The sequence below is a fragment of the Kockovaella imperatae genome, assembly GCF_002102565.1.
Source record: "Kockovaella imperatae strain NRRL Y-17943 chromosome Unknown BD324scaffold_20, whole genome shotgun sequence".
NCBI lineage: Eukaryota > Fungi > Basidiomycota > Tremellomycetes > Tremellales > Cuniculitremaceae > Kockovaella > Kockovaella imperatae.
This window is the reverse complement of record NW_019028960.1, coordinates 53,519-78,594: the sequence shown is the minus strand read 5'-3', so window position 1 is coordinate 78,594 and position 25,076 is coordinate 53,519. Positions and strand designations below refer to the sequence as shown.

The window sequence follows — 25,076 nt, the reverse complement described above, 5'->3', positions numbered from 1 at the left end:
GGTTATGAGCGGAAGCAAAAATAAACGGCAGGCAGGTAGGCTGATGGCGGATGTGATGCATACTAGTACAAGATGATCGTCTACATCAGGTTTTTTTTTCTCGTGGGTCGGCCTGCATATGGTCACGCTGCCTAAGCGTGGCCATTGCCATTTGTCAACCGGCTCTTGAGCAATTCTCGACGTTTCAAAGAAGCCTGAAAGGAATTCAGCGACGGCCATTGCACAAAGGCTAAATGTGCGGGTGGGTGTGGCAGCTCACCTCGTTCAAATTGTTCAACATGTCGACAGTCATCTCCCAATCGACGCAAGCTGCAGATAGTGTCAGCTGGCTGATGGGGAGCAACAAAGAAGGCCCAGCTTACCATCCGTGATGGATACTCCGTACTCGAGACCCTCACGGCCCTTGTCAGAACTCTGCTTGCCACCTTTGAGATTGCTCTCAAACCTGATAGATGTCAGGTCTGGCCCCGCTCGCAACCCATTCAGACCCAACACTCACATGACCCCAACAATGCCTTCTTGCCCTGAAGCGATCTGCTCTGCAATGTCCGCCGCTACTTTCGGCTGGTTCAAATGATTCTTTGATGAATTTCCGTGGGAGCAGTCCACCATGATGCTAGGCTTAGCATTGGGAGATTTGGCCTCCATAGCTGCGAGTGCCTTGTTGACGTGTTCGGCGCTGACGTAACGTCAGCGAGAGTCGATTGGCACACAAGCGAGAGAGCGGGCGCCAGAATACAGAAGTTTCTATCCCGGACGGTTTGTACATCGCTCAAACTCGTCTGTCTCACTTCGTTCGGGGGCGGGACTTGCAAGGCCTCGCTTTGTACTACTCACGCATAGTTCGGTCCTCCACTTCCTCCCCTCAGGATCACATGAGTCGCCTTATTTCCCGCCGTCTTGACGATACTGGCCATTCCCTGACTGTTGATACCCATGAAACAATGAGGATGTAGCGCACTCTGCATGGCGTCGATGGCCACGCTGACACTCCCGTCCGTTCCATTCTTGAATCCTATGGGGAAACCTGATCCCGAAGCGAGCTCTCGGTGAAGTTGAGATTCCGTCGTTCTCGCCCCGATGGCTCCCCACGTGATCAAGTCGGCGATAAATTGTGGACTGATGGTATCTAGTAATTCACAGCCTACAGGCATACCCATAACGTTGATATCGGTCAAGAGCTCTCGAGCCATCCTGAGACCCTTGTTGATCTTGAAAGAGCCATCGATATCGGGATCATTGATCAACCCTTTCCAACCGACAGTCGTTCGAGGCTTCTCACTGAAAGTAAAGGAAAGGAAAGTTTGATGAGCTTGCTTGCTCTTATTGAACCCCCTCCTTACTCACAAGTACACCCTCATGACTACTTCCAAACCCTCCCATAGACCATCCTTAACACCCTGCCTCAATCTCCTGGCATATTCTTTCGCCTGATCGACGTCGTGGATACTGCATGGTCCGACAATGACCAGCAACCTATTCTTGGGATCCTTTCTACGGACGATAGATGAGGCAGTCCGTCTAGCCGCTGAAATCGTCTCGGAGGCGTCGGTAGGTACGGGAAGATCGTGGCGCAGAAGAGCAGGAGGGATCAGGGGATCGTACTGCTCGTCAATAGCGGACATGGTGCAAATTGGGTCGAGAGATCAGAACGATAACCAAGACAGACAGACAGACACATGACTTCCATCAGCGCTGCCTCGTTTACTCAGCGAGCGTCACAACTCACACCTAGCACGTTGCTGTCGTCCAGTGGCCCTTGCTTTTCAGGTGTCGCGGTGCCGCTCATGACGAAGGGGGGCTGGGGGGAAGGGGGGCGTCGAGAATGAGATTGCAGAATGCGTTATATGCAGATTTGACAGCTGCGTGCAAGGTCTGCAGCTCTCGTTAGAAGAAGTGTTGATCTCAACTGTTCACTCGGCGTCTATGTCACTCCAACATTTTTTTCCAACAGAAATCCGAGTCGGCAACCACGGCCAAGCCAAGATAACTAGCCTAAATTTTGATTCCGCTTCACCACGTGGTCAGCTCACTGGAGGCGCTTCGAGGCCGATTCGTATCTTGCATTCTTCGAAACATAACTGTCACCACCATGTCAGATATTGGTGCGCAATCGGACGCTGCGAAGCGAGCAGCAGCTCGTAAAGCCAAGATCCTGGCGCGTGGCAATGCTGGCTTGCAAAAGCTAGCTCAAACAGCGAGAGGAGAGGAAGCAGACAAGCTGTATGGAGAAGGTGAGAGCCAGCTGGACGGCGACCGCGCGCATGTGAGCTTTTTCATGCTGATCCTGTTCGATAGATTCCCGACCTACCTCTCCATCGTCAGAATCGACATCTGCTTCATCACCTACTTCCGGCGCCAACGTGAAATCAGCTCCCAAAGCATCGTCATGGGCTTCCACGGGATCTGGAGCCCGAGCTGGAGCTGGAGCTGGAGCTGGAGCTGGTGGCTTTGGAGGGATGTCAGAGGAACAACAACGGATGCAACAGGATTTAGCCGCCATGTTTGGAGGTTTCCCCGGTATGGGTGGACCGGGGGGACCCGGAGGAGGAGCAGGAGCAGGAGGCGAAGGAATGCCGGATATGTCTCGACTTTTGGCCCAAATGATGGGGGGCATGTCTGGACCTCCTGGTCAAGGTCAAAACCTTTTGGGAGATCTTGACGACCCCGCAGGTTTAGGTACAGGTGGACCTTTCGGAGGAGCAGGTGCAGGTGCAGGTGGTGCTGGAGGAATGCCCCCGATGCCTCCAGGTATGGCGGAAATGTTCAGTGGTCTGAATGGAGGAGGAGCAGGAGGAGGGTTCCCAGGGATGCCAGGGATGCCTGGTTTGGGAGGAGGAGGAGGAGGAGGAGGATCAATCTCCAAATCACAACGATACTTCCCCTTGATCCACGCTGGCCTCATGCTACTTCTCGGACTATTCACCGTCATATGGTGGGAACCGAGTCTCAGAGGGGCAAGGTTAGCTGGAAAAATCGATCCTTGGTGGGCTAGACGTTGGGCAGGTCTAGCGGGAAGAGCGGGCGTAGTGGATGGATTGAGGGAAGGACTGTTAGGAGGTGTAGAGGTCTTGGTAAGTCCACGCATCATCACGTCGTCTCAATCTTACATGTTCAGCCATTGTTCTGGGCCTTCACTACCGTTCAACTGATCTTGCACACCACCCGCATCATGATTCTCAAGGTGGTCTCCAATTTTTGTCTTCTGTGGAGAAGAGGCACATGCTGACGTCGCGATAGTCCCCGCCGCCACCCCACTCCCTCATCTCCACTTTCCTCCCTCTCATGCCTCCTGCCATTTCTCGACCTCTCATCACAGGCTCACGATACGTCTCGCTCCTATCTCAGCTGTACAAAGACGGGGCGCTCTTGATCTTCATCATTGGAATGACCACAGTCCTCGGACAATGGCGTTCGACAGGAGTCGCACCGAGCTATCACTGAGGAACAAGAAGACGAAATGCATTATGAGTCCGTTCCCGAAGTGTCCTTACGAAAGATCCTGACAAGATTCTGACTCAACGTAATAATGGAGAAGACGCCTCTAATCTCGCTTGCTTGCCCTTGCTTTCCCGTCTCCCCCACCATTGACCCTTCTTCTGACCCTCCTGATCTTGGTACTGTTCGGTATGCCGCCGCTGACGCGCGGGGTCCACAATGGGAGGTAAATCATGATACTTCTCAAGATCCGCCGCCTCAGACTCCGCGACGCCCGAAGTGTCCCTCTCGAGCCAGAGGACCGGCCGGGGAGCGATCATCTCTGGCGGGTAGATCAAACCACGTAGTCCATCGCCCGGATCATGGAAGAATTGTCTGGGTTCATCAGAAAGATCGGGCCGGGTCCAAGATGCTTTTTCAGTGTGGACCTTGTCGTCAATCCATTCTGTTGGCAGAGGCAGTGGACAATCGGACGGGAGACGGGTGTACCCCGGTAGAAGGACTGCCAATCGCTGGAGCATCGATGAATCAGAGACTCGGTGAGATCGTGGTTCCGCATCATCAGTTTTCGAGTCTCGCTTCATGTCCCGTCGGAGATCGGCCAAAGCATTCTTCGTGCGTATCGGCAGATCTTTACGCCTAGGCGAAGGGTACCGCAAGAAAGTAAGGCCAGAGACAAGCAAGACAGTGATCAGAGCCAAAGCCAGACTGACAGATCCAATGGCCCATTCTCGCCTACTGAGCAAGATCAACCCGTATAACAGTGGCTGTAGTGACAGCAACAATCCAAATCGAGTGATAACCCAGAGACCCAAAGTGGGCGATATGAAACCGCCATGCTTGTCTACGCAGACGTTCTCAATCATATACCGCCCAGCCACCAAGGACAGGAATAGCATGAGAAGGAGAGGTATCGCAAGCAACGGGAAGAGAAAGATGAGAGAAAAGGCGTAAAAGACAGCGATAAGGAATGGAAGGAGAGCAAATGCCATATCGAATGAGGGAGGAGCTGTGCCTATGGTAGAGGGTCAGCAATTCGCTGAGCTGTCATTCCCACGTCTAAATCGCTGTCGAGGGGTAGTAGTCCGCCGACGGGAGCAGAAGAAATTCCACAGACGCTTCGGTTGGAGCAGGTACAGAGCCGGAACAATGACGGCAATGTTGAGGAGGATGATAAAGACGAACCAGGCTGCGCGTCACTCTGTGACTCCTCGGACACGCAGCTTACTCGAAAAGATGGCACCATCGCCTACGAATCGAGCACTTTGCACCTCTAATACCAGGCTCTGGACTGCAAACTCAAGGGCCGCGACTGTGATTAGCCAGAACAGAGTGGTGAAGAGCTAAGAGTCAGCGGAATAGTGAACCATGTGGCATACTAGAAGATAGAACGTCGCTTTAAAGCACAGAGCTTCTTGATGGACCCGAGATACGACTTTGACCTGGGTGGAGAAATCTGAGACGGTGTATGAGCTCGGAAGGCAAGTGCTTGGGCCCAGCTCACGATTCGTGAGCAACACGGCAGTCGCTGTTGCCAAAATCACCGCGAGCGCAGGAGCTAACCCTTGAGCCACTCCTGAGCCGAACCCATCACTTCGCTCCAGGGGTGTCAGCAAGCCCAGATAATGTGCAAAGCCTGGAGCAGTAGCCACTGATAATCCCAAAAATGGAACAACTATGTCTTAGCTCATCTCTGTCGGAAGTGCTCTCACTTAAGAGTGCTAGAGCCACACCGAGGACACCGACTTTGATCCAAAAGGCTTTCTCGCCACTTTTCATCCCGACGTGGCGCCACAAAACGTCTTCGATTGTCCTTCCTTCTATCATCTCTGCGCCGGGTATCCAACGGGCACCTCGACCGACGATGACCCAGCCAACGATATCGGTGCCTCTGGAGAGTTGAACGAAGGTCTGCTGTTGATGTAAAGCAATTTCCCCATTCAAAGCGACTAGCCTAGCGCGGGATTGCCGAATGACATCGTACTGCTGTCCAAGCGGCGATGGATTGAAGTGCGACGTCCACGTTGGCATTCCAGAGGCCGGCAGGATCTCCGCTTGATGCTCTGATTGCGGAGATGGAGGTTCTTGGACGTCCACACGCCTTGATGGTCCCGCTTGTAATGGCGGTAGGTCCATTGACGTGCTACCAGGGACCAAATCTGCTTGGGAATCTCCCGATGAGCCAGAGCTCGAGTTTTGAGGTACGCGTTCGACAGGGGAGGAACCGTTTGCCTGACGATCCATATGCGTCGGAGTCACACTCTCGTGATCGTCATGCGATGTCGAACTCAGAGGATTCGCAGCTTCAGAGTCAGGCGATGGATCTGGTACGTATTCGCCATGTTCATTTACTTTGATCCGTTGACCGATCGAAAATCGTTTCGAAAAGAGAGATGAGTCTCGATTTACTTCGACGAAGCGGGAGATGGGATTGCGGGATGGCGTGGATGTAGGAATAGGCACTTCGAGACGTTCACCTGAGCCTGATTTGCGTCGACCAGAGCTCAGCTTGTAGTATTCTAGTGTTGGTCAGGAAACTATCGGCATGCTCTCCCACCTCGTGGGGCGAGATAGTCGTCCACTTTGTGTGAGGTCGGCTCTCCCTGTTCGGTATGAGTTTTCGTCCAGATCAGATGGACTCACCTTGTTATACTCCAATCTATGGCCGTTCGAAGAGGTCGGAACAAGATGGAATGACTGGACATACTTTGCCTCTGCCACTTCCAATGCTTCCAGAACTTGATCCCTTTCAGCCAATTTGTGGCGCCACTTGCTCGTCTCGCTGAGGATGTCAGCTCACAAACGTGTCGATCACAGCAACTGACGGGATTGCAAACAGTCCTACAATGTCCACGTGTTTCATGCTGTCCTTCTCTGTCACCTCTCCGAGCTGACTCTGCAACCGCTTGAGGAGCCGCGCCTCCGTCATATTACGCCAACCCGGCGCTTCGTGCATGGGAATCACCACCATGTCCAATCCGCCACACATGTCGTTTTCGAACCGTTTACGATATCTGGCGAAAGAGGCGTACAGCCGAACAATGACAAAGAGACCTCCAGCACATGAGAACAGGGCAAGGAGGACCAGTATGATAACGAGTCGGATCCTGGCTGATGAAATGGCAGGAGCTATAGTGGACATGAGCGCCCTTTTGCCGAGGCGTGCAGATACCGCTCGAGAATATGACGGGAGGTGTAATCTGACCGAGGTCGTCATTGAATCAGGTGATGGATCGAGAGCGTCTAGTAGTCGGAGTAGAGATAGATCGGTCAATGATCCCAGCCGACCTCCTTGTTCGTTCGGAGGAGCTGTGCTAGAAAGACAGGGCACCCCGGCGGTGATGAGTGGAAGGGCTCCTGCCAGAGCCAAGATCGAAGCTATTCCCGCTAGCTTGAGAGAGGCAAGCATGGTATGTAATGCCTGCTGACCTGACGAGAGAGGCTGCGAGGATGAAAGAGATGGGAGATGTAAGAAAGGGAGGAGGAAGGTGACGAGAGACAAAGATGGACGTGATCTGTTGCTGCGTTAGCTCAGAGGGCCGGGGGGGGGGGGGGGGGGGATTGTCGGGAGATCAAAAGCTCACTCTGAAGGGACATGCCATGATCTCGGGGAGTACATTGCCGGTAATCGATTCCTCAAGATGGCCCAAAGTCCCCACACGAGGCATCCGAAGATGACTGCCACGCTGAGAGAAGCTATCGCTCCCCAAGCTTGCCAATCTACATCCCCAGCGCAGGAGTTCGTGCTATCCAGAGCTGCTCTCGCTGCAGTCGTCGCGACAGGCGAGCTGCTCAAGCTCGTCGTAGCGGACGCACTTGAACCAGATGCAGAGGATAGACTGAGAGGCGCAGTAGACGACGCCATTAGCGAAGTGAGGACAGAAGTGAAAGTAGTAGATACCGCCACGCCTGCTGATGTCCTTCCCGTCGTAATGGCTGTCGACATGGTAGTAAAACGGGTGGTGCTGGTCGTGGCCTCAGCTACGAACGAGGATGAATCACGGCTTGATTCTGCGCTGAGAGCTCTAGCACAGTCCGGTACTGTGGTGATGATAGAGATAGGCGGAGATACCGGCTCCAAAGAGGCTTCTCGATCATAGGACTGTCGATCGGCTGTGAACCATGACTGGGTATACCATTCCGGTCGCCAGGACAAGGTCTCATCGCCGCAGATGTAGAAGTGACGCTTGGCTAGAGCGTGCTCGGTGCTCTCTGAGGGACTATCCATGATGTTGACCTACTCGGTCCTGAAACCTCACGAGAGTGGTGGGTCACAATGAACCAGGCCTCTGGCCCCTCGCGCAGCTCGGAGCTCTTGAGGAATGCCAAGGCGATAGAGTGATCCTCCTAAGCTATTGATGATTCACCAATAATCGATCCTCACGCATCCTCAGAGTATTCCAGTCTATGCTGCGAAGTTGAGCATAAGGTCAGGCGAGTGGAATCGTCCAAAACAGAATGCGATGTCGTGCATGGGCGGCACAACGTTGTGAGGACCGTGCGGTGCCAATGAGCATTGACCACCACACACCACCTTTCCGCCGTCAGTACATATTTCACCTTCCTTTCCTTTTGTGTCTATGCACACAGATGACCAAGTGTCTAGCCAAACCACGAACCACTGGCATCGCATCCACATAGAGTGTACCTGTAGTCTCTCGGGACTGACTCCGCTATCCACCTGACCATCCACTGACAATGTCCATCTGACATGATTGGCTCTACGGTGCTCGCTCGGGGCCGCGATCCGTGCCTTGACCATTTCAGATGGCCGTCAAAAGGACACTAAAGATTATGCATATGTAGAAACGAAAGGTTGCTGAATGCGATTTATAGATACAATCTGTGGAAATACACTTAGCATCCTCGGAACTCCAGATCACACTACTGCAAGATCACTCACGATGGGTTGAATACGACTGTATTCGGCTTTTCGAGCATCTCCAGACTTGCTGCAAATTTTTGCTCTAGTTCCGTATTCCCAATAGCCACGGCAGCTTGACCCATCTGTCGAAGGAGCTCTTGTAAGCGTCTAAAGCATCGAATGATGGATCCTTCAAACACGTCTGTCAACTGGAGAGCAACGGTCAGCAACGGCGTTCAATCAGTCAGTCTATGGCAGGAGTTGCGCAACAGATCTCAAGAAAAGAGAAAAAGACCCACCTTGCAGATCTCTGCAAATTTGGCACCTTTACACCATTGCAAAACGGCGTCCATCATTTCCACTTTGAAGCTTTGGACGTACTCGTCCTCGACGAGAGCGATACCCGATTCGTTGGAGATCTTGGCGATTCTTCGAGTAGTCTCTTGGAGAGTCCGCAGAGGCGCAGCGAGATCATCCTTGAGTCGTACCTTTTGCTCCGACTGAAGTGCTAATCAGCGTCCTGCAGGCGTGGAATACCTCGACGCACCTTTTCCTGGAAAACGAAACAGCTCAAAAGAGCTGCACAGTGCTCCGGAGACAGCGGATTGAACACTCCGCCAAACATCATTTCCGTCAAAAGCAGCTCATCACCTGTACTGATCTCGCAAGCCACCCTTCCCTTCATCTCAACGACGTCTTCCTGTGTCGTGAACCCTAATCGCCTCAGGACCCGTTTGCGCGATTTCAATTCTTCGAGCTGGAGGACATCGTGAACCGAATTGATCTTTCTCTTTAATGCTTTGATGTGTTCTGTTGCCCTTTCTTTCCGCTCGAAAGTGTCATACAATGTCGCTAGGGATGGAGATCGAGAGATTGGGAGAGATTGGAGTCTCTCTTCCAGCATGGATATTTGCTGGTGATCTCAGTATTGGACCCCACGCGGAGCAATCACATCACTCACCTTGACGAGATCCTTGAACGACTTGTCATTGATTCCCATATTCTTGATCGGATCAAGTAACGTCGGGCCCGCCGGCATCCGCCTCTTGATCTCTCCGATCGCTTTAAACGCGGTGTTCTTCTCGCCTTGTCCCCGCAAGTCCTTCGGCAGCTTGATTCGGAACTGCGATATGGATTGAACGGTGCAGAGCAAGACGCCAATGATGACCACTTGGCCGGCGTCTGATCCAGAGGGAGGCTGGAAGCCAGTGGCGATACCTGACCTGTCCTTGGACGGTGCAGAGTCTGAAGCGATGCGTAAGAGCACATCCACAATGTATCCTTTTTGAGGCGGGTCTTTGTCATTGAAGACTGGCGGTCGTCCCTGCGAACCAATCAGATATCAGGTCTGGCCGTTGAACCCTACCTTTTGATTGACAACCTTGTTATATGCGACGACGACACCCCATCCAAAGTCCCGATCTCCGTCCTTGATCTCAACTAGCCGTCCAGCGTTCAGGAATGGTAGAGCATAGGTCGGGTGTGTAATGACAGCTTGGAAATCTTGGCCCTTTTCCTTGAGCAATTGTCTTATCTCGTAATACTCCTTGATGTTCTCTTCGTCTTCCACCACTATAGCATCTCGCTCCTTCTCCGCAGCCTTGAGCTCTGTCACTGGATGAGCCCAGAACTATGCGTGTCACTCACCCTTCTCCAGCACTGGCACACTCATCGAGTTTTGAAATTGGTAGAAACACCTTTCCAGCATGTATTCCGGACTGACACCTTCCACCCTCATCAGATTGATGATCATGTTGTAACCCAAATGGAACGCGGAGTCCAAGCGATCCGCTTGACCTTTGACCATGCCCTTTGCAGCATCCGGTTCAAGCTTTTCATCACACATCATGATGACGATCCCCCGAGTGTCGAGCCCTCGTCGACCCGCTCGTCCTGACATTTGAATGTATTCCTGAGTGAGATCAGTGCAGCTCTTCCCGATACCTGACTCGACTCACTCCTCCTGAAAGATTTCGGAAATCTTTGCCGTCAAACTTCCTCACAGAGGTAAAAACGACCGTCTTGGCTGGCATATTGAGTCCGATGGAAAATGTTTCGGTGGCGAACAAAGCCTTGATCAGTCCTTCTTGGAACAGAATCTCAATGACTTCCTTGAGGATCGGGAGCAGCCCTCCATGGTGGATACCGATTCCTCGCTTCAACAGGGGCAGGATCAATTCGATCTGAGGCAGTTTTCGATCGTCTTCTGATAGAGCGCCAATGGCATTCTCGAATACTTGAGCCACAGTCGAGGCCTCATCCTCGGTATTGAAATCCAACTTTGACATTTGCATGGCGAGGTGTTCGCATTCACGTTTGGAGAATGCGAAGATGATAACGGGGTTGAGGTTCCTCGTCATGATCAACCGGACAATCTTGTAGATATCGGATTTCTCTGCGTCGATCATCACATGAATCAGCTGTGACTCGTTCCTCGAAAAGATGGATGGCCGACTCACCGCCCTTCATCGCGCCGCCTTTCTTTGTCTTGCCCTTTTTGCCTTTGCCACCACTTGGATCCGCGGGATCTTCCCCTTGACCTTGAGCCAACGCCGCCATGGCCTTTTGGAAATTATCCTCTCGAAAGTTGCTGCGTTCATCTACAACAAGATAGATGCCCTCAGAGCCAGCAGGGAACAAGTAATGCTGTAAGGGTGTCGGTCGAAAATCGGTATAGACGACATGGCACGGTTGATCGTGGGTCGAGCATATCCATTCGGCAAACTCCATAGAATTGGGAATGGTCGCAGAGAGGAATACGTAGCGGACAGTGTGGGGAAGAAGGATGATGGTCTCTTCCCAGACGACTCCACGTTCTGACCCCCGTTCAGCGGAGACTCTACCTACCGTATGACGGTCCTCTTTGCTTACCTTTGTCTCGCATGTAGTGTACCTCGTCAAAAATAACCCAAGCGACCTCTCGCATGACTTCTGATCCTCTGTAAAGCATAGACCGGAGAATCTGCCAAAAGTCAGCCAAGAGCTATCTTTGCCCTTCGCTCACCTCTGTCGTCATGACCAGACAAGAGGCCGTGGGATTGATAGTCACATCACCGGTCATCAGTCCGACATCGGAAAAGACCTCTAAGAACTCTCGGTACTTTTGATTTGACAAAGCCTATGGAAATAACATGAGCTCAGACGTGTCTTTACCACGAGCTCTGATTCACCTTGATTGGCGACGTATAGACCACTCTCCTCCCTTCTTTCAGACATGTGGCGATCGCATATTCTGCAATGACCGTCTTTCCAGCAGACGTATGAGCAGATACCAGGACACTCTCGTTTCTCTCGATACACGACGTAGAGACCTGCTGGAATGGATCCAACTCGAATTTGTACGTCCTCGCAGGCGGTGATTTCCTCACATGTTGAGCAATAGGAATGTAAGGGTAATTCGGAGGAAGAGCCACTTGATGTCGGACCTGATGCACCAATTTCATCTTGCCCTCGTCTGTGTTTGAAGCTGCTCCATCCAATCCCTTGGAAGCTTCTACTTCTCTCTCGGCCTGTTGCTCAAACTCGTCTGCTCGGGTTGGAAGTACAGGCTCGTCGTTGTTGGCATCTTCATGAGTTGTCCCATTACCATTGACCGCGTGCAGATTCTTCTCCATCGCCTCCATTGGATCATCATCGTCACCATTCTCCAATGCTTCCATGGGATCCACAACGGCTAACGGGTGGGATCCAGATGGTCCAGCGTGGTTCAAGTCATCCTCATCGGCAAGGTCTTCTTCTGATCCCTCTGGTGAATCTCTCCTGGCTGCTTTACGTGGAGATGAAGCTGCTGATTCACGAGCAGCTCTCTTCTTGGCCTTTTTGGATGATGTTGAAGAGGTCGATGGACCTGCCTGAGATGACGAGTCCATATTATGGCTGTATCACTGGTGTATGCCTCGATACAGGGCTTCAAGGTATGGATGGATGCGATCGTAAACTAGCTAAAATCTCCAAAGGTCACGTGATGTGACTCTGGTGGGCCGGAGAAAACCGTTCGTCAAAAAGAGGTTTTTTGCTGGAAAAAATTAAAAAGTTGATTTGGATGATGATGCGTAACGTCTTTTGAATCGAATTCCATCTCTCAGAGTTGTCCAGCGAGCGACGCATCACCAACGTATCGGAAGCACTGGGCGCCCGAGATACAACCATAACAACTAGGATCGTGTGGAAACTAGTCTGATTCTAATCGTCGCCATGTCGTTCCTCAGCGGTATCTTTGGTGGCGGTGACAAGACCCCATTGACTGGCAATCGAGATCATCAGACGTCTGCTGATATCTTCAACTCTGCGACCTTTAACACATCTGCATCCTCCTCTTCTTACCCATCTTTCGACTCTTCCGGTAATCTGTCATCGTCCGCAGGATCATCCTCGACCTACCCTGCGTCGACCTCGACCTCGAGCTCGACCTCAGCACCTTCATCCACCCTTACACCATCATCACCCTCGAGTTCGTACCCTTCAGCGTTACCCAGCGCCTCTGATACGCTCTCTGGAGCCTACGCCGACCCTGCATCCTTGCATCCTCTCGCTGGATTGGGCAAAAACTTGGATTTCCTTCAACTTGAAGAAGACAAATTACAAAATGTCGAAGGAGCCATGAACGTCTTGCCCTCTCGAGGTTGGACAGATGATCTCTGTGTAGGTACAGGAACGACCTATGTCAGTGGATTGGCAGTCGGTGGTGTCTGGGGATTGAAGGAAGGTCTGGGCAGACAACTCGGTCCCAATCCCGCTTTTAAACTTCGTCTCAACAGTGTGCTCAATGCCGCTACGCGAAGAGGGACTTTGTTGGGCAATTCGCTTGGAGTGCTTGGTGAGTGCCATCTGTGTTAGCCACCGAATCCGGGCGCTTGGCTTCAAGATCTCCGCGTACGTCCAGGAACTGACCCTGAGTAGCCATGTTCTATAACATTGCCAATTCGTCCCTTGACAGTATCCGAGGCAAGCATGATGTGTTCAATAGTATGGGTGCAGCTGCACTCAGCGGAGCAGTCTTCAAATCGACTTGTGAGTGATGATGCTCCTCTTTCCCCCTTGTAATATGCCTGATCCTCCATACCTAGCCGGTATGCGACCCGCTGCCATGTCCGCCGGCCTCATGGCTAGTGCCGCTGGAGCTTGGTCAGGGTTCAAGCGCTTGGTGTGAAAGCCGCTCGATACGATCTTTAATTCCTTCAGTGTAGCATGGATGCAGCAGCCCCCTCTTCAGCCAAGCAAGCAACACGGATGCACCCAGATGACAAGGTATCTACTTTAAGCTGATTCATACCTATCCTAAATGATCTCTTGTATCGCGCTGAAAGGATTGATACTGCTGACACGGGCATCGGTTGGACTTGCAGATCCTGAGAAGGCATGCATCATTCCGTCGATGGATTGAGGAGGTGGAGAAGCAGCCAACATTCGATCCGACCAACTGGCTTGCAGAATGTTATTGACAGTCTGTTGAGCTTGATCCTGACGACGCTGGACCCGAGATTTCGTCGGTGTTCTCGTCAGGCCAACGTGCTTTGTCGGCGTGCCTTTAGATTCCTCCGCGCTGACTTCGGTCAACGATCCCAAGGCAGCCTTCATAGCGCTCTTTGTCGCTCGTCTGGGAGTAGGCGACTCTTGACCTGACAAATCTAGTCGGCCTGTTGATCGTTTCATAGTGGACATCCGACCAGGCGTACCGAGTGTGGCCTTCTTATTCGGGGTACTCGGGACGGAAGGGTACTGTCCCATGACTAACGGTACATCGTACGCCGTTGCTTGAGCCAGAGCATCCGCACAACTCGGTATCGTGGGCCATCGATCGTGGGCTTGTTGATCTGTGATGGGTGCTATAGCGGCTGCGTTGCCCAACAAAGAGCTCGAATCTGAAGACGAGCTGGATTCGAGGCACAAAGACGTATGGGAGTCACTCGTACAGCTGCATTCGAATACGTCCGTCTGGGCTGACTGTTGAATTTGAGCCGCTGAAGAGGGCTGATCGGAGGGCGGGTGGAAGAATAGATGAGGTTGCATAGGCGGAGATAAAAGCTGAGGTGAAGTCACTGTGGATCGAGGGACGATCCAACCGGGAGGCATCGGAGCTTCTGAGAAGAGTTCAGGTGTCGGAGCGGAATCTCCCACAACTGCAAATGGATCATGGTGAGATAAAGAAGTGTAAGTAGGACCACTGATGAGCTTTACGGTGGATCCGAGTCGATGTGTCGATTGGATAGGTTTTCCTCGAGCCGATTTCCAAACGTCCAATGTGGATCTCCATCTAGCCATGTAGCCTGATGTCGAGGGTCTCCCTGCAAGTCTCTCTTGTTCATCTACTACTTCGTCATGGTCGTTATCGTTGGCGGTACTATCTTCCGAAGAGGCAAAGACGACTTGTTTGGCGCCTACGTGACCGTGTCGATCTTCCGGAACAAAAGAGCCTCTGAGATCTTGATGTTCTGAAAACCCTTTTGCCAATTCGATATCTTGCCATTGAACAACGCTCTCCAGTTCACCTGCGTACCATGGATCTGCTGGGTCCAACTTTTCGCCATTGACATTGTAAGCTTCTTCCATGTCCCCCTCCATCAGATCGTCGACATCGTGCAGACTCTTCCATCCGTCTTTGGTCCCCCATCCTCCAGAACGCCATTGATCGGCGGCGGAATCGGTCCTTCCTCCACCTCGGCCACCTCTGTCACCCCCGCCTGGACCTCGAGAAAAGGATCGCCAATTGGTGCGCGAGGCGCTAAAGATGCTCGTTGAGGATGGTCGAGATTTAGGATCTGAACCTCTCACACCTGGACCCAGGGACGGAGAAGGCGGAGGCGGCGGTTTATGAGCAGCGGGGATGCTATACTTTTGTTCCTCTCTTGTGGACCTGTGCGCGTACCATCGAGAGTACAGCCAACCACAAAAACTGATGAGGATGAGGGCAAAGACGGGCGAGAGGTAGATAAGAGGTTTCAGTTTCTGGTACAGTGAAGTAGACTGCGAAGCGGATTCGGATGTGCTCGTGGATGAAGCCGTAGAGGTTGTTGACGAGGTAGATTCGGTGGTACTTTGAGACGACGTTGTTGTCAAGGTCTCCGATGCTTGGGATTGTGTGGCAGTCGTAGCGGTCGACGCAGTGCTCGACTTGTCCGTCGTCGAAGGGCCTGTACTTGACGATTTGGGAGGAGGGATCGACGTCTTGGTCGTCCGATTTGTCGTTGTGGGACTAGGACTCGGGGACGCTTTCTCCTCTGGCTCAGGCGTACTACTTGGTGGAGCTGGAGAGGCTGGGCCAGGAGAGGGGTTCTGCGGCGGACCAAAGTAGAGGGGTCGAGAATCGCGCGCATCTAGAGTGGCACTTGGGAGATCTGCAGGAAGTGAGTTGACCAGCGGTATTGCCAGAATCAAGAAGGGAGAAAGGTAGAGGCGCATAGCGACGAACTCTGCAGGCTCAGTCAGTCAGGTTACAGAGAAGGTGGACGGATTGTCGGTGCTTTGAATTCAAGATGGTTTGTAGGATCCCCATTTTTGACGATCGCGTTCAACGTCTGAGACAATGCCCAAAAAATATGCAAGTCCGACATGGCTGGTGGAAACTGTCTCTGAGCGGGGTGGGACCATGATGATGTGGTGGTAGCGATGAAAAGGACTGAAGAAGGGGAGCAAATTATCGTGTGGCCCCGGCCCCGGCCCAGGGAAAAGGAGTCTTGAGAAGTTCTGGTTGATGGACAGGTGGAATATCGTGGTATGAGCTAACAGATACATTATCCAAAGTCATGCGTCTCAATGTCTCGTTAATGAATATTGGTAAGGGCTACAACGGAGAATCTGAGACGTTTACATCAGTACGCATGATTGGCATCGGATTGCTCACCTTGTACAAATCGTGTCCGAGTCCACTCGCCTCGCTTCACCTCGCTCCATCTACACTGAGTCCCAAGCCAGTCAGTCCAAATGTGTCGTGTCCAAATTCCGAATCATCATCCCCCTCATGTACATTATCGAATATCGGTCTCTCTGCTCGCCTGCCTACCCAGTCTCTGCCCAACACGCGTATGGGATGGACGGCGGAGTCGAGATCTAAGGGGAGACCCAGATGTGTCATGGTGTCGAGAGGTTGACGAGAAGGTATAGGAGGGAAAAGATCAGGAGAGGATGTGTATTTCCATTCAGTGGTCGTCAAATGATGGTTCAAGACTGTTTTGAAGTCCTCGAGCGGTAGTAGAGGGACTTTGGGCACGAGTTATCAGCGTTGGAACGTGACCAGAACGTGTGAGGAATCTGGTGCAAGGCCATAAACAAAAAAAGCATGGCGACTCACCTGGCGCACCATTGCCCATCACGGGACCCCATTTCAATGCCCTCACTTCCTCTTCTCCCATCTCCATGACTCCCGCCAGCTCGTCAAGTCTCTTTGCCCATCCTACCGGATCCACATTTCGATCGTACACCATCGAACTGGTCTCGCTCCCAAATCCAAGCTCTTCGGAATCTTCTCCTTCCTCCTCCTCCTCTTCCTCTTCCTCCTCCTCCTCTTCATCTTCATCGTCTTCTTCACCTTCCCCATCCCCCATGAGCATCTCTTCATCTCCATCATCCTCTTCTTCTTCATCCTCATTCGACATGTATCCATCCGCTAGGACCTCTTCGTCCCCTTCACCGAACAATCTCCCCCGTTCTCGAGCTTCAAAACCCATCACATCCTCATCTTCTTCCTCTTCGTCAATGGCAAACGTGCGATTGACAGGTGACCTAAGCTCGTTGATGCTCGTTTCACCCATCAACTCCATCTCTCCGGCGGCAGAAACGACATCGCTCATTTGAGCCTCATACCGCGTACGTAGGCGTGACCCAGACATATCGGGCGAGCGAGTCGAGATGCAGTGTGTTGGTTGTTGTTGGACGTGTTCGTGCCCAGGGCAAAATGATAATAATCCTGATTAGCCACTGAGATTAGGAAATGTTTTCTAATCCCGGGCGGAGAGGTGTTGGGTGGCGAATTAATGAGATATCCCGGCCTTGGCCGTGACCGGGGGCCACAGTTTGAATTACTTTCCCGTTGCGGCATTCCTCGCTCTCTCTCTCTCTTTTGTTGACGCAACGGACCATGTAATAATAATAAACTTATTAACATCGGGTCTCCAATCTCCCCTCATCTCAGAATGGTCATCAGGTGTCCCAGTGGGACTACAGCCTGTCAAGCTTGAAGAGTTTGACGTGTCCACGGTCCTCACCCCTCCTCCTCCTCGCCCCGGTTCGGCGGATCTGGAAGATCAACGTGCAGCAGCGGCAACATTTGCTTTTCTGGCATTCCAGAGATAGAAACGTTTGTTCAGCGGAACAGCAGATTACGTCGAGAGAAGCAAGCATTCAAAGAAATCATCGACTTCGCGAGTCTGGTCTGGAGAGTTTCAGAGTAGCTTCAGTGGTCCGTGCGCTGGTCGATAAGCTGTCCACCCCTTTGTCCTAATTTGGCTGGGACTCCCCCCATTCTCGCTCTCACGCTTTCCACCGTCACTCCACTGCCATCAAATCCCTCTCCGAGGCCTCACAACACCATGAAGTACCTTGACAACCCCCTCTTACTGCACCTTTCCAATTCTCTGTCCAACATTAGGACACCTGAAACTAGGATCTATGTCCGTTTTGAAGCGTATTCCGTCAAGCCCATGCGACAGGAGAGGAGGATGTACAAGGAAATGGAGGAGGCGTACATGTCAGGACAGGAAGAAATGGAAGAGTGAGTTTGTGCCCGTGTCTGGAGCCGCCGGGAAACGTTCTCGCATCGCGTCAGAACAACGTATTGATGTCGACACACCAGGATGAGCTTCTCACCCGAGATGCGTGAAGCCGGATTGTCCTCGTGTTTTGGACGATTAGACGAAAAGGAATCCAGGTAGGTCGGATCGTCGTCGTCCGTCTTAGTCAATATCCATCTGACGAATCTTGTAGAAAAGTCCACTTTCTACTCGTCTCCACGCTCAATTCTGCGTTCCCGGACAATGACTTTCACTCGCTTCAACCCAGTCAATTCACGCGGGAGAGATCCGCCGCGGAAGTCTTATCGACGGTCACTACAAGTCTACTAGGTCCAGGCGCAGGTGCCGCTCCGTGAGTCTTCACCGCGGACGATGAGCCTGCCTCCCTGACGAGTCTCAAGAATGATATTCAGCAGTCTTGGCGTCTCACCACCTCAAACTGGAACCTCTGCACCGGCTGCTGGACCTTCATCATTGCCTAACCAGTCGGGTTCACCTTCCAATCTTTCATCAGGACCTTCGACGAACCTGCCAAATCCACACATCTATAGGGTCCTCAATGATGTCGTTCCTTTAGAGGAATGCGAAGTATACTCTTGGTTCCCTGAACCAGAGTATGACCCGCACCTCGACGCCGAAGACGGGGAGATTACAGAAGACGGCATGGACAGTGATTCAGAGTCTTCGGATGGATCTCCACTGCTTGATGGTATCCCCTCGACTCTGGACATCGACATGGAGGCGGAGACCCCAGCGAGTTGGGGAGCTGGCGGTATGGATCTGGATGACGTTCCTGAATCTCCGATCGTGCCACAGACTGTACAGGAGGGATTGGCAGATGCGGATCGCGAGTTGAGACGGAAAAAGCGTCGAGGCGGGCTGCTTTGGAGTCAAAACTACTTTTTCTACGCCAAGTGAGTGATCCCGCAAAGTCAATGGCAGATGCTGATGTCGCTCTGCATCAGACGTACGAAACGTATTCTATTCCTCACTTGTTGGTGTCGTCGACGCCCATCTCAAGTTCAAGCTCCACCCATCGAAGACGGCACATCGTTCCCTCTTCCCATCTCCTCCTCATTCGGCTCGACGCCTGCGCTCACACCGCAAGTCGGTACTCAAACTCGCTCGAGTCGCAGTCACAGGGTTCACAATCGATCCAACGCACGACCGACGAGGAGATCAAAATTGACTATTAGGGATCCAAGGGCTGAACGAGAAGCCTCGACGATCCCTATCCGAGGGATGGAGACGCCTAGACCTCGGGTGCAGCCTGCGACGCCACGATTGGCGTCGAGTGCCCCATCCCTTATCTCTGCACTGAGTCCCCAAGCTGCTCTAGCAAAGATGAGCGTAGGGGGATTCAGACCGAAACAGACGCCAGCGAGAGCGGCCATGAATGCAACTGGGACAAGGGTGACAGGAGGAGGCGGAGGGGGAGGGGGAGGGGGAGGGATGACACCGAGGACAGCCACGGCTACGACATTACCACCCAGTACAGGGGTCGAGAACGAAAACAGAATCCGGAGAGAGGGGAGCAAAAGCAGTACGCCTGGTGGTGGAACCTTGATGGGTATGGGGACCAACGTTGTGGATAGTGTTCCAGGGACAAAGGGCAAAAGGGTCAAGGTGTGATCGTGGAAGGCCAATTGGGGAAGCAAACCCTCCAGTCTGTGAATAGAGCAGAAGGATTGTCATCAGGAGGCTTCGTTGTGATCCCTTTCTACTTCATTTCCCATCTCAAGTTGTAAATTCCATCTGTCCGGGATCCCCCCTATATAGAGCAGCAGCAGCATGTCACTCCGTTGTACGCAAAGGTGAAACGCGGAACCAAATTTGAGGACTGACGCGCGTGCCTGCTTTTTGCTGCAAAAAATCAAAAAAAGGGGGGGTCAAGGGGGCGTTTCACATTTTGGGCTTTTGGGAACCTGAAGAACTGTTCTAGGCCCTGTTGGGTTGCGTGGTCGTCGTGGTCGTGGTGGCAGTGGCATTCGCAGTGACTTTGCAGTGTCTTGACTTGACAGCAGCGAGCGACTGTCCCCCGTCCCTCCCTCCGTCAAAGTCCATAGGTTCTTGTAGATGCATTTGCAGGATTGAACGCGGTATGGCAGAACTGTCATTTTGGGTGACATTTCTCTTTTTTTTTGGGTGTAATTCCGCGCCTCAAGTACTGGTTGGACCTCCACGTCCATCGGAACTGGTCATATCATTCATTCCATTGTAATCGTTGCAAGAGCTGGTCTCTCTTTGCTTGCTTTGTATTCACGACACATTTCACGAAAGTACGAGATAAAGCCATTGCCTCTCAGAAAGAGTACAAAGGTGGGACAGGTATATACCTTTCTTCTTGCAGAGCGAGAGCTGGGACGCGTTCAAGCCGAAAGAAAAAGGAGTTCAAAAGGGCTGTCCCGACGGTGGTCCGTGTCACCTGATCTCGAGCCCCTCACCCCTGCCTTTCTGAATTCCTGCTGGACAGGAGAGGATCAATCAGGTAGTGGTCATAATAGAATCACAGTGTATCAGTCAATAGGTGGAGGAGGGAGGAGGGTGAGTCGTCTCATATCCTATATGGCCACCACCACCACCACCACTACGTTCACTCGCTGTGGTGCCTGAGCCCACACCACTTCGAGTTTCTAGACTCCACCCACCTTTACCCTACTAGTCTTACCTCCCTTTGACGCTTCTGAGCGGAACCATTCTGTTGTTACCCATCTCTCTCTCTTTCGTCCCCGTCGTCTCTTCGCAACACTACACGTTTCCATCCATCTCTTCTCTCTCTTTCATCTTATCCCCACTAGCACCCATCTCTCACACACATCGGAGATTACAACTCCAGACCCACACTCATTGACATCATACCATTATCACTACCACGACCACGACCACCCACCCACTGCTGCACCTTTGACCTCGCCCCTCCTCCCCTCTGCGTGACCCATACCACGTCCTTTCATCTAGGGCTGACCATTCCATTTCCACTCTCTTTTCAGGCTCATATCCCCTCTCCTGAACAGACAACCTCAAACGCGTCTGAGACGAGTTTGAAGGAGACAAGCCTGTGAGATAGTGAAGTGCAGTCTGCCTCTGCACCGCACCGGTCGACTCACAGCGGAGAAAGAGAAAGAGAGGACTCAGAGGTATAGGCTCGTCATCTCGTGCGTATGTGATCCTAGTCATCATGATCACTGGCTGAGCTTCCTCTTTTAATCTCCAGACCTACATCAACACACTTCATGTCACGATCATAATATTCCGCCCCTTACTCCTCCATCACCCACCGCCTTTCCGGTTCGGAACCTTCATCTGCAATGAGACGTCGCCAACGGAGATTGTCCATGGTCCCTTCGTCGACGACCACGACGATGATGCCCTCGTTAGGTGGATGTCTTGTCGCGGCCCTCGTCCTTGCTCAAGCTGTAGCTGCTGTCAACCATGCTGGCTATTCGACACCAGCAGAAAGGAGACACCCAAGAGCGCAGAGAGCAGAGCGGAAACGTCAATTGGATATCATCATTGGAAGTGAGTCGGGTCGATCAGAGCACCTAAGATCTACTGACCCCCTGTATCACAGGTCCTCAAGACCCTCTCGAGACATTGACAGTATCGCCTGAACCATCATCAGACAATGACCAAGGATTTCTCGCTCAATTGCTCGGTGGAGGCATGTCGTCAACGTCAATGGCATCTTCAACGTTCACCTCCATCTCATCTTCTTCCGACCCTTCGTCTTCCACGAGCACCACGATAGTGATCTCGGCCTCAGTCGATATCGCATCGTCGCCCTCAACCAGCTCATCAGCGATCAATGCGCAAGCCGGCTCATCATCGTCGAGCGTTCAAGGCATCACCAGACCTCCGGGTTCCACGCCAGGTCTCGTTTCCACCGGGTCTTCGTCAGCATTCTCCGCGAGTGTGTCCAGCACAGATGCCCCCGAACCGGACTTTGCCCCTAGTCTCTCATCATCGTCAACTTCAACAACTGTTGATGGAGGGCTTCTTGGCAGCCTGCTTGGCACGCCCACATCGACGTCGGCGACTTCTTCCTTGGCTTCAGCTTCGGTCCCCACTTTTGGCCCCGTCTCTTCTGTACCTGCCTTTGGCGCTGCCTCACCATCGAGCTCTTCATCCTTTTCAATCGTCTCGAGCTCGGCCATCGCGTCAAGCACGAGTGATGCAGGGTTCCTCGGCGGTTTCCCCGGAGGGGCCGAGTCTTCGACCACGGCTTCGTCCTCGCCATCTGCCATGATGTCGAGTGCCACGCCCACATCTACAGGTGGTGGTCTTCTAGGAGACATACTCGGTGGCGAAACGTCTTCCAGTTCGTCCGCACCCCCCGAATCCAATACGCCCATCCTCGACACACCCACATCGACCGCTGTTAGCCTTCTCGGAAATCTTTCCAGTACATCCTCACTCCCGACATTCACATCAACTGCCGATGCGGCAGGCGCTGTGCCCAGCGGTGCGTCAACGCCCGGCAGTCAACTCGTCATGAGAAGTTCGACCTTTGGATCGTTCCCCGTGACTACAAGTGAGTGCAAGGATTCAAGCTTGAAGCAAGCAAAACTTTCAAGTCAATTCCCATTATGTGTCTCTCTTTCTTTGCCTCTTTCTTCAAACGCGTCAAGTCGGGTGCACCAGCACGAAGATCAGAAGCACCAGTTGACCTTTGCTTCCCTCGGGTCGCATCATCGACGAAGTTGGCGTCTGCCTGTGCTGTTTGCCAATGCCGCTTCTCTCCCTACACCTGCACCGCGAGATCGGATATCCTATTGGATATCAGATCCGCTGCCTACTCCTTCCTCTATCCTGCCCCCGGAAATTCACAGGAGGCAACAGCCAGGCGAAGGTGTGCCTTCCTCACAGGGACAAGGCCAAGGTCAAGATGTCACATCGTCCCATGATCAAGGACAAGGACAAGGTCAAGAGCAAACGTCCAGTGCTGCCCTGCAGGTCCAAAGTTCCGACCCCCCTGTCCCTTCCCCCTCTATTGAATCCATCCCTCCTGCCATCGTCTCCACTTCCACTTCCAATCACGTTCCCCCTGCATCTTCTCTTGATCCCGGTCCATTTCCTATCCCATCACGGAAGGAGTCCTCAGCCACCGGGCCAGAGTCGACCTCTGATGTCCCCTCCATGGCTCCTTCCTCTTCAATGTGGATGCAGACGAGCACGTCAGCGAGCGTCATAGCAAGCCTCGAAGCTTCAAATGATCCGGGCTTTTGGGCCCAGAGCAGTTCAGCTGCGCTCAGCTCCGCGGAATCACCGCTGGCTTCTGCCTCTACTTCTGCTTCCATCTTCACCACTTCCAATAGCGTCGGCGATCAATCTTTACCGCTTGGCATTTCAACGTCTGGTTTACTTTCTGAGCAAGTCTCAAGCGTGATCAGTTCGGTGGTCGTCTCCCCATTTCCTTGGGGACAGCCGTCGGCCGGGGCGTCCAGCGCATTGTCCAGCGCGATGTCAAGCTTGGCGTCGCGCGTGACGTCCTCAAGCTTTGTCACCTTCAGTGAAGAGTCCGTGGCGGCTTCAAGTGTAATCTTCTCCGCCTCGGCGGCAGTGTCTTTGAGCGTGCTCCCCTCAACCTCCGCGACAGTGCCTTCGAGTGTTGTCTCGTCTGCCTCGGCGGCAGTGCCTTCAAATATTATGCCCTCAAGCCTGGCAAGCTTTAGCACATCGCAAGAGCCCTCCAGCGCTTCTCAGGCGCTTTACACCATCTCGGTGGCTGCCTCGTCGGCGGGCCCATCGAGTGAGCTCAGGAACTCGTCGGTCGAGGCTGTCATCAGCTCGCTGGTCCTCCCCTCTCCTGTTGTTCCATCCTCTACAAGTCTTGTCAGCATTTCTCCTTCATCCCATCTTGAAGTGTCCCAACCGTTCAGCGGTTTCAACACATTTCAAACTTCCACTTCGTTATCCACGTTGAATCAAGAAGTGTCAAGTGCTTATGTCATTTCCTCAGCTGCGCCGAGCGTACCTACCTCGTCCGAGCCACCCACTTCAGTCGGCGGATTCAGCGGTGAGCTGGCGGCATGCGGAATAGATGCCAACAGCTAACATCCGCAGTGATATCCTCTGAGGCTGCTCAGCCAACATCAGAAGGTGCTGCTCAGCCGAGTCCCTCAGACATCCCCACGAGCTCAACCAGTAGTACATTCAACTTGATCAGCGCCATCTTCGGAGAGCCGTCCTCCACTTTTCAAACATCAGACGCCCTCAGCCAAACGATTCCGACCTCTGTCTTCATTGAACCGTCCACCACGTCCACAGGACCTATCAATGCCATCGATACATCCACCTCCGTCGGACCCATCGGGGACGCCACTAGCTCCACATCGGTCGATTCAGAAGGCATCAACACGTCTACTTTGACCAGCGTTGGCCCCTCTGAACTCGAGACCTCTACGTCTAGTCGAATCGTGTCCACTTCCCTAGTTGGCGATTCCGATACTCAAGCGCTGTCTACGACGAGCGGATTCGACTCGGTCCCTTCTCGTTCCACTAGCATCGACGCCAGCACCACCAGCTCTGGTGCACTTGCCTCTTCGACCTCTTCTGGCAGAGACCAGCTCGAAACTGTTTCTGGCATGCCCAATGTCAGTGGTTCGGGTGTGGTTCAATTCACACCGAGCAGCACTGTTTCCTCGGCCTCGAGCACTGCCCCGACATCGGCTTCCTTCTCAGCGGACGATGCGTACACCCCGTCTCAGACATGGCTTATCGTCGCCACATCTTCAGCGGCTGCCAGTCAAGCCACTGCCCAGTCTACTTCGAGCTCTGCAATAACTTCTCAGACTTCACAAAGGGCTGGCTCGTCGAGTCTTCCCGCCACTGCGACCATCCCAAGCAGTATTCCCACGATGATTGTCCCAGCTAACTCGGTCGTCAATCAGAAAAACGTTGGAACTGGTACCTCCGATGATCCAGTAAAGGATGATGTCTTGATCTCGATACTGCTGTCTGAACAAGAATACCCTTGGCTCTTCGTGGTCGGCTCGTCTGATGCCACATCACAGTTGTTCAACACATTCCCAGTGCTGATTTCCACCCCG

General features: G+C 52.8%; 9 protein-coding genes across 9 annotated transcripts; 4 read left to right on the top strand and 5 right to left on the bottom strand.

Annotated features, from left to right (window-relative positions):
* Window positions 1-41: 41 nt before the first annotated feature.
* On the bottom strand, window positions 42-1,940 carry BD324DRAFT_639594 (3-deoxy-7-phosphoheptulonate synthase). Its single transcript, XM_022017251.1, has 7 exons — window positions 1,730-1,940; window positions 1,348-1,604; window positions 838-1,281; window positions 500-679; window positions 363-445; window positions 260-309; window positions 42-194 (listed from the first exon to the last, which is right to left on the bottom strand). Exons 1-7 carry the CDS (start codon window positions 1,787-1,789, stop codon window positions 132-134), a joined length of 1,137 nt encoding a protein of 378 aa, XP_021867832.1. The 5' UTR covers window positions 1,790-1,940; the 3' UTR covers window positions 42-131.
* Window positions 1,941-2,079: 139 nt separating this feature from the next.
* On the top strand, window positions 2,080-3,467 carry BD324DRAFT_684210 (hypothetical protein). Its single transcript, XM_022019210.1, has 4 exons — window positions 2,080-2,234; window positions 2,299-3,074; window positions 3,119-3,184; window positions 3,241-3,467. The coding sequence occupies exons 1-4, from the start codon at window positions 2,093-2,095 to the stop codon at window positions 3,442-3,444; spliced, it is 1,188 nt and encodes a 395-aa protein (XP_021867831.1). The 5' UTR covers window positions 2,080-2,092; the 3' UTR covers window positions 3,445-3,467.
* On the bottom strand, window positions 3,468-7,666 carry BD324DRAFT_658318 (hypothetical protein; the record flags this gene model as incomplete). The annotated part of the gene is made up of 11 exons (XM_022018881.1): window positions 3,468-4,453; window positions 4,496-4,627; window positions 4,667-4,781; window positions 4,818-4,894; window positions 4,943-5,113; window positions 5,151-5,957; window positions 5,996-6,041; window positions 6,082-6,220; window positions 6,264-6,953; window positions 7,023-7,203; window positions 7,255-7,666. The coding sequence occupies 11 exons, from the start codon at window positions 7,664-7,666 to the stop codon at window positions 3,519-3,521; spliced, it is 3,705 nt and encodes a 1,234-aa protein (XP_021867830.1). The 3' UTR covers window positions 3,468-3,518.
* Window positions 7,667-8,337: 671 nt separating this feature from the next.
* Window positions 8,338-11,916, bottom strand: BD324DRAFT_584982 (putative ATP-dependent RNA helicase; the record flags this gene model as incomplete). The annotated part of the gene is made up of 11 exons (XM_022013717.1): window positions 8,338-8,511; window positions 8,602-8,802; window positions 8,850-9,215; window positions 9,264-9,626; window positions 9,669-9,910; window positions 9,950-10,214; window positions 10,261-10,697; window positions 10,762-11,118; window positions 11,174-11,264; window positions 11,307-11,420; window positions 11,473-11,916. 11 exons carry the CDS (start codon window positions 11,914-11,916, stop codon window positions 8,338-8,340), a joined length of 3,054 nt encoding a protein of 1,017 aa, XP_021867829.1.
* Window positions 11,917-11,959: 43 nt separating this feature from the next.
* Window positions 11,960-13,451, top strand: BD324DRAFT_643908 (Tim17/Tim22/Tim23/Pmp24 family-domain-containing protein; the record flags this gene model as incomplete). Its single annotated transcript, XM_022017576.1, has 4 exons — window positions 11,960-11,982; window positions 12,706-13,118; window positions 13,202-13,312; window positions 13,369-13,451. The coding sequence occupies 4 exons, from the start codon at window positions 11,960-11,962 to the stop codon at window positions 13,449-13,451; spliced, it is 630 nt and encodes a 209-aa protein (XP_021867828.1).
* Window positions 13,452-13,579: 128 nt separating this feature from the next.
* BD324DRAFT_654088 (hypothetical protein) lies at window positions 13,580-15,700 on the bottom strand (the record flags this gene model as incomplete). The annotated part of the gene is made up of 1 exon (XM_022018747.1): window positions 13,580-15,700. The coding sequence occupies one exon, from the start codon at window positions 15,698-15,700 to the stop codon at window positions 13,580-13,582; it is 2,121 nt and encodes a 706-aa protein (XP_021867827.1).
* A 252-nt stretch (window positions 15,701-15,952) lies between these two features.
* Window positions 15,953-17,318, bottom strand: BD324DRAFT_275984 (hypothetical protein). The gene is made up of 3 exons (XM_022012354.1): window positions 16,590-17,318; window positions 16,143-16,498; window positions 15,953-16,096 (listed from the first exon to the last, which is right to left on the bottom strand). Exons 1-2 carry the CDS (start codon window positions 17,125-17,127, stop codon window positions 16,179-16,181), a joined length of 858 nt encoding a protein of 285 aa, XP_021867826.1. The 5' UTR covers window positions 17,128-17,318; the 3' UTR covers window positions 15,953-16,096; window positions 16,143-16,178.
* A 414-nt stretch (window positions 17,319-17,732) lies between these two features.
* BD324DRAFT_275961 (Maf1 regulator-domain-containing protein) lies at window positions 17,733-19,690 on the top strand. Its single transcript, XM_022012353.1, has 5 exons — window positions 17,733-18,008; window positions 18,090-18,164; window positions 18,221-18,379; window positions 18,429-18,941; window positions 18,993-19,690. The coding sequence occupies exons 1-5, from the start codon at window positions 17,827-17,829 to the stop codon at window positions 19,657-19,659; spliced, it is 1,596 nt and encodes a 531-aa protein (XP_021867825.1). The 5' UTR covers window positions 17,733-17,826; the 3' UTR covers window positions 19,660-19,690.
* A 1,906-nt stretch (window positions 19,691-21,596) lies between these two features.
* Window positions 21,597-24,152, top strand: BD324DRAFT_275917 (hypothetical protein). Its single transcript, XM_022012352.1, has one exon. The coding sequence runs from the start codon at window positions 21,691-21,693 to the stop codon at window positions 24,079-24,081; it is 2,391 nt and encodes a 796-aa protein (XP_021867824.1). The 5' UTR covers window positions 21,597-21,690; the 3' UTR covers window positions 24,082-24,152.
* Window positions 24,153-25,076: the final 924 nt, after the last annotated feature.

Excerpts from the sequence above, each read along its gene's own strand:
- BD324DRAFT_639594 (XM_022017251.1), bottom strand. The coding sequence starts at position 1,789 with ATGAGCGGCACCGCGACACCTGAAAAGCAAGGGCCACTGGACGACAGC. Across the intron at positions 1,605-1,729 it reads ACGACAGCAACGTGCTAGGT|TACGATCCCCTGATCCCTCC; the intron begins GTGAGTTGTGAC and ends ATTGACGAGCAG. Across the intron at positions 1,282-1,347 it reads GTAGTCATGAGGGTGTACTT|TGAGAAGCCTCGAACGACTG; the intron begins GTGAGTAAGGAG and ends CTTTACTTTCAG.
- BD324DRAFT_684210 (XM_022019210.1), top strand. The coding sequence starts at position 2,093 with ATGTCAGATATTGGTGCGCAATCGGACGCTGCGAAGCGAGCAGCAGCT. Across the intron at positions 2,235-2,298 it reads AGACAAGCTGTATGGAGAAG|ATTCCCGACCTACCTCTCCA; the intron begins GTGAGAGCCAGC and ends CCTGTTCGATAG. Across the intron at positions 3,185-3,240 it reads CCCGCATCATGATTCTCAAG|TCCCCGCCGCCACCCCACTC; the intron begins GTGGTCTCCAAT and ends ACGTCGCGATAG.
- BD324DRAFT_275984 (XM_022012354.1), bottom strand. The coding sequence starts at position 17,127 with ATGTCTGGGTCACGCCTACGTACGCGGTATGAGGCTCAAATGAGCGAT. Across the intron at positions 16,499-16,589 it reads GATGGGCAATGGTGCGCCAG|TCCCTCTACTACCGCTCGAG; the intron begins GTGAGTCGCCAT and ends TCGTGCCCAAAG.
- BD324DRAFT_275961 (XM_022012353.1), top strand. The coding sequence starts at position 17,827 with ATGAAGTACCTTGACAACCCCCTCTTACTGCACCTTTCCAATTCTCTG. Across the intron at positions 18,009-18,089 it reads GGACAGGAAGAAATGGAAGA|GATGAGCTTCTCACCCGAGA; the intron begins GTGAGTTTGTGC and ends TCGACACACCAG. Across the intron at positions 18,165-18,220 it reads TTAGACGAAAAGGAATCCAG|AAAAGTCCACTTTCTACTCG; the intron begins GTAGGTCGGATC and ends CGAATCTTGTAG.
- BD324DRAFT_275917 (XM_022012352.1), top strand. The coding sequence starts at position 21,691 with ATGTCGTCAACGTCAATGGCATCTTCAACGTTCACCTCCATCTCATCT.